This window comes from Arachis stenosperma, chromosome 3 (genome assembly GCF_014773155.1).
Source record: "Arachis stenosperma cultivar V10309 chromosome 3, arast.V10309.gnm1.PFL2, whole genome shotgun sequence".
In the NCBI taxonomy this organism is placed as follows: Eukaryota; Viridiplantae; Streptophyta; class Magnoliopsida; order Fabales; family Fabaceae; genus Arachis; species Arachis stenosperma.
Window position 1 is genome coordinate 62,678,349 of NC_080379.1, and position 14,163 is coordinate 62,692,511.

At 37.1% G+C, this 14,163-nt stretch overlaps 2 protein-coding genes across 4 annotated transcripts; both read right to left on the bottom strand.

Moving 5' to 3' along the window:
* Positions 1 to 1,416: 1,416 nt before the first annotated feature.
* LOC130966193 (phosphatidylinositol 4-kinase gamma 8-like) lies at positions 1,417 to 2,133 on the bottom strand. The gene has a single exon (XM_057890969.1). The coding sequence runs from the start codon at positions 2,131 to 2,133 to the stop codon at positions 1,417 to 1,419; it is 717 nt and encodes a 238-aa protein (XP_057746952.1).
* A 3,761-nt stretch (positions 2,134 to 5,894) lies between these two features.
* LOC130970094 (uncharacterized) lies at positions 5,895 to 13,648 on the bottom strand. 3 transcript variants are annotated; one of them, XM_057896073.1, is made up of 9 exons: positions 13,270 to 13,648; positions 13,024 to 13,164; positions 12,364 to 12,591; positions 11,067 to 11,274; positions 10,154 to 10,290; positions 9,733 to 9,813; positions 8,053 to 8,119; positions 7,557 to 7,952; positions 5,907 to 7,023 (listed from the first exon to the last, which is right to left on the bottom strand). In XM_057896073.1, the coding sequence occupies exons 1-8, from the start codon at positions 13,554 to 13,556 to the stop codon at positions 7,587 to 7,589; spliced, it is 1,515 nt and encodes a 504-aa protein (XP_057752056.1). In that variant the 5' UTR covers positions 13,557 to 13,648; the 3' UTR covers positions 5,907 to 7,023; positions 7,557 to 7,586. The 3 variants fall into 3 exon arrangements, with proteins under 3 accessions (XP_057752058.1, XP_057752055.1, XP_057752056.1); XM_057896075.1 differs by having other exon boundaries at positions 5,895 to 7,952; positions 12,364 to 12,596; positions 13,270 to 13,289; XM_057896072.1 differs by having other exon boundaries at positions 5,906 to 7,952.
* Positions 13,649 to 14,163: the final 515 nt, after the last annotated feature.

Genomic DNA, 14,163 nt, shown 5'->3' on the forward strand with positions numbered 1-14,163 from the left:
ATACAAAATCACAAAGTGCCATTTTCAAGACAAACCAATTCCAACCCTTTTTAAAATCAACCAAAACATACCAAAAATCAACTTCAAGCCTCCTCAACTCACACATTAACATTTTTATCAAAATCACAAACCACCATCCCACCATTTTAACCCATCTCAACCAAATAACTCAATTTCAAACACATTATCAAGTCATATATTCTTCATCATCCCAATTTTCAACAACACCACTTACAATCAACCATCATTACATATAATCAATATCATTTCCACCACCAACATGGTTTTACCCACAACTCAACCTCAATCAATCATCAAGCATATATCAAAACATGCATATCTCTCATGCATCATATCATCAAAATATCAATATTCATAATCACATATATGACCACATAATTTATCTCAACCATTCAACAACATCAACAATTCAATTCCCATCTTAGGGCCTCTAGCCTAAGTTTTCACATTACATTACATTTTAGATACAGGAAATCGAGATCATACCTTAGCCGATTTCCCTGCTCAACCCGAAGCACTTCCAAATCACTTTTTCACAAGATCTCAAGGCTTCGACACTCTAAGAACAGATTTTTAACACACCAAAACCCTTTTCCAATCTTTCTAAAACCTCAATCAAGCTTCAATATTTACATACACACTACCTAAGCCACAATTATCACATCCAATCACAACAACTCAATACCCAAACATCATAAACCAACAAATTCCACTAGGGTTGAGAATCTTACCACACCGAAGGATCAAAGAGACAAGATTAATCATCTCCTTCAAGATAGTTAGGTCCTATAACATCAAAGAGCCCAAAATCTCAATACTTTTTCTCCATAAAATTCGAATTTAAGGCTGAAAAAACTAGAATAAAATCGTGGCTTACCTCAAGAACAAAGTAGTGGGTTTTGTAGAGCTCGTCACGGTGAATGCGTGGCCGTGAACGGTGCAACAATCGGAGCTACGGATCAAAAGTTATGGTGGTTTGAGGATCAAATGAGAGTTGAAACTTTGGAAGAGTGCTCTTCCCCTCGCTCCCTTTCTCATTTTCAGCGTGCTTGAGGGTTTAGAGAGGAGAGAGAGTGCTGTTTTTAGGGTTTTAGGTTTAGTTTGGTTAGGTTAAGGGCCCAATATGGGTTCGGTTGGTCCGATTTGGCCCGTTCGGTCCAATCTTAAGCCGATTTCTATAAAATTGGTATCGAAATTCTCGTTTCAATCTCCTCTATCATATTAAGTCATAAAAATCACATTTTTTATTTTCTAGAATAAATTCTAATTTATGGGTTAATTAGTCATTAATTAACTGGATTTTTCAACAACAGCAGAAACGAAGCTAGAATTCATAACTAGCATGTTACCGACGTGTCTATCATGGTTGAGAAGGTGAATGTCCAAGACTCTAATCTAGTGAACAGGGGAAACAGAGTAGAGAGAAGGTCTCAACTCACCAGCATAAAAAGCGTGACCAATGAAGCATTGAAGCAATGCGAGTTTAAGCGCGCCATTAGTGAAGAAAGAAGCGTAAGAGAATTTGATGAGGGTTGTTAGAGGTACAGAAGCAAAGAAATCGTGATCAAGGAGATATGCAGCAAGCTCACAGGTAGCAGCCTCACCGATGCGAATTGAAGTCTTAAGGCCCAGTTGGCCTAGTAGTTGAGAGCCTAGGTCCTTTGAGTTGTTTAAGGCTAAGGGCTCTTCGTCGACAGGCTTTGCTATGAAAATTTTTTTGCTATTGATTGGGTTGCAGAAGAGGCAGGCACTGCCAAGACCATTTGGGAGTGGTTTAGGGTGAAGATCGGAGGCCAAGGCAATTGTGACCTCGACAACCAGAGCATGGACCGGAGCCCCAGTGCTGCGAACAATCTCAATTGGATGCAAGGAAAAAGGAAGGTCTTCCCCAGATGATAAAGTGGTTAAGGGGAGGCATGGAGTGGAGACGTTATGATGGATGATGTCAGCTTCTTCAGATTCAAGATGGAGGTAGTTGTCAGGAGGTGTAAGGGAGTGAGAAAGGGAGAGGGTTGACACTGAAAAAAAGAGGAAGAAGAAGAAGGGAATGCGGTAGACGAAGAACATGGCTGTGAAGGAGAAGAAAGCCAGCACTGTTTTATCCCCTCGCATATGTGGACGTCGCACACGTGGATGTAGCACACATGGACACTTAAAGACCACGTGTTCAAGTTAATGTGCCAACTCAGTATTCTCCGTTAGTTATGTCGGAAACTGATTTGGAGACTGTTTTGGAGACTGTTTTGGCCAATAGAGATAAACTATGGGGATCTATATGTGTATTCATTTTTTTCGGAGACTAAAATGTCCGTTTTTAAAATTCTCAGAGACAAATTTAGATAATTACTCTTCATTACTTTTGAATTCTCAAGGAACAATTTGTTTAAGATAAAATTTCTCAAGGACGAACAAATACGAGACCGATTTGTCATTTGTATAAAAACACTATTATAAACTAATTTATTCTCGTTTTATTTTCTAAAGACTAATATATCCATTTTTTTAAAAAGATAAAATTTAGTCTGTTTTACTTTTCCAAATACTTTTTTATCCTAAATTCTTTAAAAACTGGCTGATTACTATAACTTGGCGACTACAAGCTATAATTCGAAGATTAGGTCAAAAGAACGTTAGGGTTTTCATGACTCATAAATTACCAACATATAACTCGGTCGTTATATCTATAACTCGACTGTTACAATTTAGTCCATTCCGTATTACTTGGTAGCTGCCACCTATTATTCAGAGAACAAATCTTGATCCATTACCTATAATTCGGCCAATAAAACTTATATCATGGCCTAAAGAAGTTGTAACTCAACCCATAACTCAAAAACATGATAACACTTAGCACAACGACATGATGACTTTATCACACATCATCATCAACTTTTCAATGAAATAGTTAAAAACAGATGCTGAGAATATCACGGTAACCACATTGAGGTTCTTACCACAACCGTAGCTTATGATTCACTGACCAAGTATATTCAAAATGCTTAGTCTCTATTCAGACTATATAAGGTAACATTAGATCAAGGTAAAAGACATCTAAAAACCTAATAGTCAGTTAAGTCATACTCTTTCTTTTCTTTGAATTATTACTGACTTGAGTGTTGGAATACCTTTTACAAGTATCCACCTTGTTTGGTGCTCTTTGGAGTCCGACATATAACTCATCCATGGAGAAGACATGATATCTCTCCCACCGTGGGCCAACCTTAACATTGCCCCACATTTTCTTTTCCCACTTTTTATTCCATTTTTTTGTAGGATCTCGATAATAGTTGATGAGCAACCTTCACCACCTCATCCACCAACTTAGGCCGAATTATTAGCTAAAAACGTTGCGCTTGAGGCCGATGTCCAAAGGGTAAACAAGTTGTTACACAACAACAAAAAACCTAAATAGCAAGAAAGATCGCAAGCATGCTAATAATGATGGCGAACATATGTTAGGAACTCCTACTCTAGTAGAAGTCACAACATCAAAGATGCTAACAGGACGTCCAAACCCTTTTTTTCGAGAAAATCATGAAGTTTAGATACTGAAGAACTTCACCCTACTAATCACGCTAAAGCCATATAAGGGGATTGGAGACCCAAACATACATGTCACTAAGTTCCACTCAATGATATTTCATAACTGTGCTTCTGAGCCAATATTATGTCGATTTTTTCCCAAATTTTTAGATGGTGCTGTTTTACTCTGATTTTAATTTACCTACAGGTTCTATCTCTACTTTTTAGGAATTGGCCGATCTCTCCATTAACAATTTTGCAACATCCAATATTTATGTCCATGATTTCGACTACCTTAGCACAACCAAACAAGGTCAACATGAAAGTCTCTGTGACTAAATGACGAGGTTCAATAAGATAACAAAAGAGATCCCCAACCTCAACCCCGACATCCACCTCCATATCCTTAAGAGTGGTCTTCCTCTTAGCAAGTTCCACGAGATTGTTGCTATCACCAAGCCAAAGACTTTAGCAAAATTTCGAGAAAAAGCAGTTAGACAGATGGAAATATAAAAACTTAAACAAGCCCGGCAAATTAATAAATCAATTCAATCAAAAGAGGACGACCAAAAGGACCCTTTCGAATTAGCAAGGTGATCGGCAAGGGACTTATACCCTTCAAACACTATTAGGTAAAGAACTATCTAGTACTTGGAACGCAACTTCTCTGAAGTTATATCACAGCTAAGTTATAAGTCAAGACTCGAAGATGTACTCTTTTTCTCACTCGCAAGATCTTTTTCACGCTCGGTTTTGCTTGGAATAGTTTTAACGAGACATTGTATCCTATACCTTCTATGTTAAGAGGATAATTCTCAATAAATAGTACATTATTTTAACTTAATCATTCTTTATTTTTATTCATGCCTTTAGTTCGGCTACTATTTTTTCTTTATTCATGTCTTTAGTTCGACTACTATTTTTCCTACACACTCGCATATTCCGATAAACCAACATTAAAGTTGGAATCAACCCAAACAAATCGACACCTATAAGTCAGAATCACTTCAAACAAACTGATAACTAAAAGTCAGAATCAATCAAACAAACCGACACTTATAAGTTGGCATCGGTCTAACAACAACAACAAAGCCTTGTCCCACTAGGTGGGGTCGGCTACATTAATCAAACGACGTCATTGTACTCTGTCACGTATCATGTCTACAGAGAGACTGTTTACATGTAGATTTCGTTTGACCACCTCACGGATGGTCTTCTTAGGTCTTCCTCTGCCTTTTGCCCCTTGTCCATCTTCCATCTCATCCACTCTCCTGACTGGGTGTTCTATCGATTTTCTTCTCACATATCCAAATCACTTGAGACACGATTCAACCATCTTTTCCACAATGGGTGCTACTCCAACTCTCTCCCTTATATCTTCGTTTCTTATTTTATCCAATCACGTATGACCACTCATCCATCCCAACATCTTCATCTCTTCCACACTCAACTTATATTCGTGCTCCCCTTTGGCCGTCCAACACTCCGTACCATAAAGCATAGCCAGTCTTATAGCGGTGCGATAGAATTTACCTTTAAGTTCTAAAAGTACTTTTTGTCGCAAATAAAACCAAATGCACTCCACCATTTTGACCAACCTGTTTGGATCCTATGATTTACATCCTATTCAATCTCTCTATTATCCTGTATGATGCATCCAAGATATTTAAAACTTTTAACTTTTCGTAGGATGTTTTCTCCAATCTTCACCTCTATATTAGAATTTTTTCTTCTCAGACTAAACTTACATTCCATATATTCCGTCTTGCTACGACTTATGCGCAGACTATACACTTTTAGAGCTTCTCTCCATAAGTCTAACATCTTATTTAGATCTTCCCTTGACTCTCCCATAAGGACGATATCATCGGCAAAAATCATGCATCATGGCACAGGCTCTTGGATGTGCTCTGAGTACTTCCAAGACTAATGTGAAAAATTATGGACTAAGGATGATCCTTTGTGTAATCCTATACCAATAGGAAATTCCTCTGTCACACCACCTTGAGTCTTCACACTAATTATGGCCCCATCATACATGTATTTAATTGTACGAATATATGCGATCCTTATTCTCCTCTTTTCTAAAACCTTCCATAAGACCTCTCTTGACACCCTATCATACGCTTTTTTCAAATCAATAAACATCATATGTAGATTCCTTTTATGGGATCAATCTAACAAACAATCATTTATAAGCTCGTTCAAAATTATACTGATACAATTTTATTTTTAAGATTATCAACTTGATCGTACGGGACTAATACTCGTATCTCTGAATTATAACACAACCGCATCTCTTTCATATCATGCCGAGTTATAACTCAATTTTCATAAAAGCTCAACCTACTTCTCTTAAATATAAACAAATCAAGTTTTGGGGCTGTGATCTGATCATTATAACTTAGCGACTACAAGCTATAATTCAGAGATTTGGTCAAAAGAACATTAGGGTTTTCATGACTCATAAATTACCAACACATAATTCGGTCGTTATATCTATAACTCGACCGTTACAGTCTTTCTCATTCCATATTACTCAATAATTGCCACCTTTTACTCAAAGAACAAGTCTTGATCCATTAACTATAACTCGGCCAATGAAACCTATACCTCGGCAAAAAAAAGTTAAAACTCATCTAATAACTCAAAAGCATGATAACACTCAACACAACGACATGATGACTTCATCACACATCATCACCGCCAACTCAATAAAATAGTCAGAACAGATGCTAAGAATATCACAGTAAACACATTGTGGTTCTCACCATAACCATAACTTATCATTCGCTAACTGAGTATATTCAAAATACTTGGTCTCTATTCAATCTATATAAGGTAACATTAAGTAAAGGTAAAAGACATATCAAAACCTAATACTCACTTAAGTCACTCTCACTATCTTTGAATTATTACTAAGTTGAGCGTTGAAGTACTTTTTGCATTTACCAATCCCATCTGGTGTTTTTTGGAGTCCAGCGTATAACTCATCTATGGAGAAGACAAAACGACATCTCCCCTTCTACGACGAGCTATACCTCAGACAGATCCCTTAACAGTAAAAACAAAAACCATTTTAGTAATTTACTCGTTCATTCCCGCATTTAACCAGCACTGTTTCCACCTTCTAAGAGTCTGAAAATACAAAAAGTTGTTAAAAAACAGAAGTCGTCTGTATCTATGTTTGCAATCAAATACATCGTGTCTGGTCTCTATCTTTATATCTTTCTAACAACCCTACCGAAGAGATGAAAGCATAAATTACCCATGAGAAGGTTTACTCAGTCAGGGCTATATTTCTGATACAAGGGTAAAAATAACTAAACTCTTGAATCACTTCCACTTCAATATATTAATAAATATGTAAAATCAAATTAACAAATCAAATAAGCAAAGCTTTCAAAGATTTTGAAGTTACAAAGAGAAGATATGTGCGGCTGATCCAGAATTAGATTGCTGAGGAGTTAATTCTTGGCACTGCTAATAATGGTCACCAGAGAATAATATCATTAGAGTGATCAATAGGTTAGTTGGTATGCCACTGCTTCAAAATACCATGCAGCAATAAACATTAAAAAGAGACCTTCGATCTTCTGATATCCCTGAGTTAACTGGATACTCCAAGACTACAAGAAATACTTGCATGTTCATAACACCCACATATGTTCTTAACATTTAGAACTACTCAGTTTTCTGTGTGTATAACTTACAAATTTATAGATAATAAGAATGAGTAGTTGTAAATGTTCTTGGAAAACGTATTAATGTGTTTAAGAAACATACAAGTATTTTTCATGTATGCAGTCACGTTCAAGTAATGATTGTAGTTCCCTTGCCCAACACAATAAAGGTAATACCATGGTGAAGAATGAAGTTGGGTAAAAACTAAAGATGGTTTGTTCTACAATAAAATGTATCACATGCAATGCGCACTCTCTTTAAAAACTCTTCACCCAAGTTCACTCTTCACCAAAGAAATTCCCACACAATAATCAGGCTCTAATTGTCACCTGGGGAAAGCAACATCATCAATGTACCGCCTAGTCAAGTGCAATTTTCCCGGGTAAAGAATACTCTGCTGGTGCTGGCATATTTGTTGTCCCTTTGCCCTGTGGGTTGCACCGCGGGGTTTCACATGGAGGAGGCGGTACACCAAATACCCAGTCAAGAACATTAAGATATTTGGATCTGAAAACATCCCTCTCCTCAGCATAGCAGTGCATTATGATAGCTGTTGACAAGCTGAAAACTACTACATCAGCTCTCTTGATTCTCCTTGAGTGAGGGAGATATCCTGCATCTGCTAAGCATGTGAAGAAACTCTCGATGGCCCGTGCAAAGCAGTATAATGATATCTCTATTCGCCTGCTTTTCTTCTCAATAGCCAATGCAAGGCCCGTTGGGAACTGCACAAGAATGCAAAGTTTGAGTTTTATAACAATCAAACAGGATGACAAATAGAAGTGTACATAAACCGTTAACACAATTATGCTAGTTGCAACATACTGTTCCCATGGCCACCATTGGAATATTACATCTTTTGAAGATCCTGAACAGAAAGCACGTCCACATCCTGATGAAGAACAAAGGCATCCATCTTATAATCATTATTCACTCATTTTTTTTTTTAAAAATTCATGCTGAGAATTTCTCAGTGAGATGAACTTAAAAAGAATGAGAATAAGAAAAAGAAAAAAGCTACCAAACGCAGACAAAAATATACAAACATATTGCAATGTGACTAGGCATGTTCTAGACAATCATATCTGGATCCAAACATTAATCTAAGCAGAACCTATCCAGTAAAACCAGAATTATTTTGGGAAGAAACATAAAACCTATAATTGCTTTTATTGGATCAAGTCAACCAATCCATTAAAACCAGTTTAAACCACTTGTACACCATTATCCCAAATCACTTATGATCTGTCATCTCATGTAATGACATGTATATCACCTTTTTCCTTTTTTTGTTGCTTTCTTCACAGTTTTGCCTTAGGTAGTTTTAACATATTTGTAGAAAGCCAGAACAACAGCTAGTCAAGAGAGTGGAATAGATTAGATTAGATGAGATAGTTCGGTGGCTAGGGGTACAAGGAGACCAAAGAAAACTCTGAATGAGCTCATCAAAAGAGATTAAAGTATAAAGAGTTATGTATGAACAAACACAATGGTATCATTTGATCCAGCCAACCCACCTAGTGAAATAAGACTTTGTTATTGCTTTTCCTTGTTTTTTTTTTTTTTGGGGGGGGGGGGGGGGGGGGTGGTGACAGAGGAACATAGTCACCGCCATTTTTCATGCGTGATTTGCTTGCAAAGTTCTTCTGCTGTTGCCATTGCTAACTCACTGCGTGCGTGTGAGAAGAATGTTTGCTTCTGCTTCAGTGCTTTGCCGTAGTGAACTTAAACTGGCCTTGTCTAACGAGCAGTGGCATGCAACCGGGTACAACTGACGACTGTGGCGGCAGAGGCAGATCCAGCACAGTTGAGGAACACGGCAGAGAGGATAAGAGAGAAGAGAACTACATTGGTGATGACAGCAATAGGAACGAGATGTCACCAGAGCACAACTGAAATGGTCGGAGGCATGAGATTTCGCTGGAGTGCGATTGAAACTGTTGGAGCAAGCTCCACAATCGCAGTCACAGTCTCCGCCAACACAGGATTGCTGTTACAACTCCAGAGGCACCATGCACATTTATTGATTCTCAAAGAAAAAAAAAACAGGGGGAAGAGAGAGTGGATAACAATCACAGTTCCAAGTTCCAAACCTCAACATCCCAGAAGATATCCACTGTCTCTGATCTTACATGCCCATAGAACCCTTTGAGTTGATTGGCAATGGATTAATTTTGCATTTGAGAATTGTTTTGTATTTAAAATTTCCTGTATTCTTTGATATTGGATTATGGAGTGGTGTGATGGCTGTTGTTGGGGAAGAGACTAAGGATATAGTGAGAGTGGGAGAGAAGAAAAGGATTTCTAATTGGTACATCATTTTTCATAAATGGTTGGGTTTAGTTGGTTTTATATATTTGAAACCGGTTTATTACAATTTGGTTCAGGTAGTGGGTAAACACCCCTAAATTTGACCATGTTCACTTAAAAAAACCATATTCAAAACTTAAGACAACTAAGAACTTAATAAATAAAGAATAGTCCACACAAGTTCATGAAACTAACCAGGCAGATGCACAATAAACAGATAAAAATAAGCTTGATCTTGCTGTGCCAAGAAGACCTTTGGCCAATATTGTGTTAGGCCTGCACATAAGCATTTAAAAATGGCCAATAAGAATAAGCAGGATATTCTCATATTGAATGTCATAAAAAGGCTCCAAGCACAAGCTGCATATGGTGCTAAATTTGAGAAGGCTCAAAACAGAATGACTTAATGTCAAGCAAAGCCCGTTTAGTAAAACCAGCCTTTGTGCCACAGATAATGCATTATTGTAATCACTTTGGAAACTGGAAAGCCACCGTAAAAGTAGAACATGAATCAAAGCTTAAACAGTAATTAAAATTTCATGAAACATATATTTCATAAAGGTCTCACAAAAGGTTAGGTAATGTGCAAGATTGATTGCTATTCTAATCTGATCACCTTTTCAAAAGTCCATTTCTGTGAACTATTAGGGCAGGTATCAGATAAACTGGAAGATAAACAGGTAATGCTCTCTTGTAGGCTTCAACAAGAAAAGAAAGGATATGTTCTCCACATGATTGATTCCCATGTACAATCTGCAAAACATCACTGACTTTGAACATTGAAAGAAGCAACAATGATAACAAATTATACATGGGTCACAAAATTTATATAACCAATTCTGATGAATGTTTGAAACTGAAATCACAATTGCACAGTTTAATAAAATTCATCGAGCCATTATCACAAACTCAAACAACCATAGGACCCAATAGAAGACATAAAATAATGGGAAATTAAATACCACAACCCTGATTAAATTTAAATGGGAACTATGTTAGGGCATAGAACAGAAACGAAACCTATATGTTTCCACTAGAGTCTATACATCGATTAAAGGGAATGCGTGGGTTTGGAGTTTAAATGTAATCTCAAATCAAATGAGATAGCATTCATCGTAGCAGTCACATTTCTCATGATTCAATTGTAAAATAATGCGCAGTACCTCAAATAGGTTTGCGCAGTACCTCAAAGAATATTGACAAATTGTTCCCTAATCTTTTAGATGTTAGACAAAGTTTAGTCCCTAATATTACTATGGTAGAGGGATTAAATTGTTTAATTTTAAAAGACAGGATTAATTTGTCATTTTATTTTAGTAGAGACTAATTTGTCTAATATTGTTAGGGACCAATATGGTGATTACTGTAAAATAATTGCCTCAACTATATCAAATTGGGTTTTAAATCCGATATTGAACACAGATAAATGTTTAATTTTATTTAATTTCTATACCTATACTGTAATTACACTTGCTGAGATCAAAAGATAAAAATAAGACTGGAAACGAAGAACAATCTTTATTTCATACCGAGCATGGGACTTTCATACTTGGATCTAATTTCACATCAACACCAATGGTCTTGTAGTAATTCTCTATTGCTTCCAAATTAGTAAAAGGCTTGCCACTGGCTATCTCCTTTACACCTTGTAGGATAACTGCATCCTTCCCACCATGTTTATTAAGGAAAGACTTATATGAAGATGGCAAACTCTCTTGCTTTAATATATAAGCAGACCTGAAATCAAAATATTCAGCGATACTTAATGATAGGTATCCAAATATTTTTTACTACTACATAATAAGTACAACATTTTCCATGATGTAAATAAAAAGGTTTATCTGGAATAATCTTGAGATGGACACCAAATATATCAGTGAAATGTCATTTCCGTTCCTTATTATCTTCCTATTTATTTTTTATCTTTTAACATACCAGAAAACTAAAGATATTCATCATTTCACATCTGGAAAAATGAGTAAATACAGATAAATAAATTGTTAATAATCCAGAAAAGGCAAGACCCTATAGCTTCAGTTAACCTTAGATTAAATAAAACAAATAACTGCAGAATATTGTTAGGTCTATGACTAGGGTATCCCCAGTCATTTAGGCACTACTACAAAACTAATCTACTGGGCACCACTGACCCACTTTCTGAGTTTCAGTTTTGGGGGGGGGGGGGGGGGGAGTCGGGCGGGCAGGGAGGGAAGGATATCCTTCAAACATCAACCCCTCCATAATGAAACTCATAAATACACCTTTAGTAAAACTGGTTTGGCAACTCATCATGATATTTGTGCACATCAGGATTCTAATACTCACGAAACATCATGCTCAGTTGCTAACTTAATCAATATAAACAGACGGTTAGACGCATGCTTATCAATGAACTGAATATTACAACTGCAATTTCAATTTCATGCTGAAAGTTAAAGAGGTTCAGATTATGAAGTCAAGTGAAACACAGACAATGTTTTCAGATATTACACGTCATTTGTCAACATCAAGATCACCACCTAAGCTTTGCCTGACTAATTAGGGTTAGCAACATCGAACAAATGGACCAATAATGTCCCATCATGCATCATGTTTGTATTTAGACCGTTCAATTTTATATATCTCATAGCAGAAATTACACTCTCACTGCCACAGAACTTGAACGGCAAAATAACAAAGTAAAACAGAGAGCATAAGAGGAACAGTATAAGAAGCAACATGCACATGCATGGCCATGTGTATACATGTGTATAAGGTTTCCTACAAAAAAACAGCAGCAAAGATTATATATCCAGAAAAGGGGTACATAACAACAACATTACGTACAATATTTGGGAGGAGGATAGGCACATGAGGAATATGTCTCCATGCTTCCAGGTGAGAGGCTTGCAATATCTCCCAAACCGCTTGCTCTTGATCCCACACCGAGACGCTAACACAGCAGCACGCATGAGAATATAAATGGCCAAGCTCGTGTGCTGTGTCTCCAAACCAGTCAGAAGCATGGATGGCCCAGCAAGAGCCCCTGCCAGGAAGGCTCTCCACCTTGCTGTCCTGAACTACAACACAAGAGAGGCACAAACACAAGCACAACAACACCAATCACAATCACTCTCTTTTGCAATATATCAAGTAGAATTAACTTAAGCAAACAGTAGTTAGGGTTAGTTAACCAACAAACTGACTTAACTAATTTCCATTATGCTGACTAACTCTAACTACTCTTAGGCTAACTGCACTTGATATATATTAAAACAGTAAAACTCTCACTTATATCTCAGTTGTGACAAAAATCAATGTATATCACTAATCCACAACTTCAACTAATAGAACATACATGCAACGGAGAATCCAGAAGAAAAAGAAGTTAAATTTACAAAATTCATTATAATTTAGTAAGGTTTAAGGTTAAAGTTCCTGAACTTTCAACAGGATCTACATTCTGGCAGAGACACGAAAAGAGAGAGAGAGAAACAGAGAACATGCCTACGGTGACCTCCGAGAGCACCAATAAGCTCGTCCATGGAAACAAACGTTCCGGCGAAGGTTCCAAGGAACAAACCGTATCTCAGAGTCTCCTTCACAGCAGCTACAATCGCTTCGCCGTTCGTCACCGCAAGCTCCTTCCTAACGAATCAATTATCAATTATATCACAGGCGCGAAAAAAGCACACACTCGCTAATGTCTTTCTCCGCCACCCCCCCCCCCCCGAATTTTATTTATTTTTTTACCTTTGCCGTTGCTTTCGCGTCAATCGAGACAAGATCGCGAAGACCGCGAGGCCTCCCTTGATGCCCGCTCCGATTGAGAACCCTTTCGCCGAAGCAACGAGGACTCTCCGAAGCTTCTCAAACTCCTTCGGCGGAATTGCGTCGACGATGATCCTCGATGACGACGTCGTCGAGGGAAGAGATCCATTGGAGTGTTTGCAGTCGGTGGATGCATGGTCGTCTTCATTGTGAAAACCGTTTATTTTCATCGGTCGGAGGCCGCCGTTTTCGACGACTGACGGAGACATGGTGGCAGTGGAGGAACCAAGGACGGAGGAGAAAGGTGGAAAATGGAGCAGATGAGCAGAGTACTAGATTTTGTATTTCTATTTTTCGAAACTGAGCTGCCAAAGGAGACAAAAATACAAAAACAAAACATGACTCAGACTGTTGTGGAGGGCAGCTTAATAGTGCGACAAGTGTATGGTTCTGAAGGGAACCAAACCATCCTTATGCCTAACCCGATCAGTAAAGAAAAAAAATGAGGAAAAACAAAAAAACCCGGGCCAGGAGGCATGGCCGCATGGGCCCTCAATTTTTAATTTTATAATATAAGAAAATATTAAAAGAAAGAAAAAGAAAATTAAACAAAAGAATGTTGGTTAATTGTTATTTGAAAATAAAAGTTAATTTTGATTTTTTTTATAATCAAATACAAATTTTATGAATAATGAAAATAAGTCATCAATTAATTCTTGTATATTGGCATATATTTATATGTGTTTTATATATTGGCATATATTTATATATTTTTATTGACTATCGATAATTATGTAAAATTAACGATAAATTTGTGGATATTTGATTTATTAAAATTGACAAATTATTCGTTAATTTGATCATTAAAGTACTGAT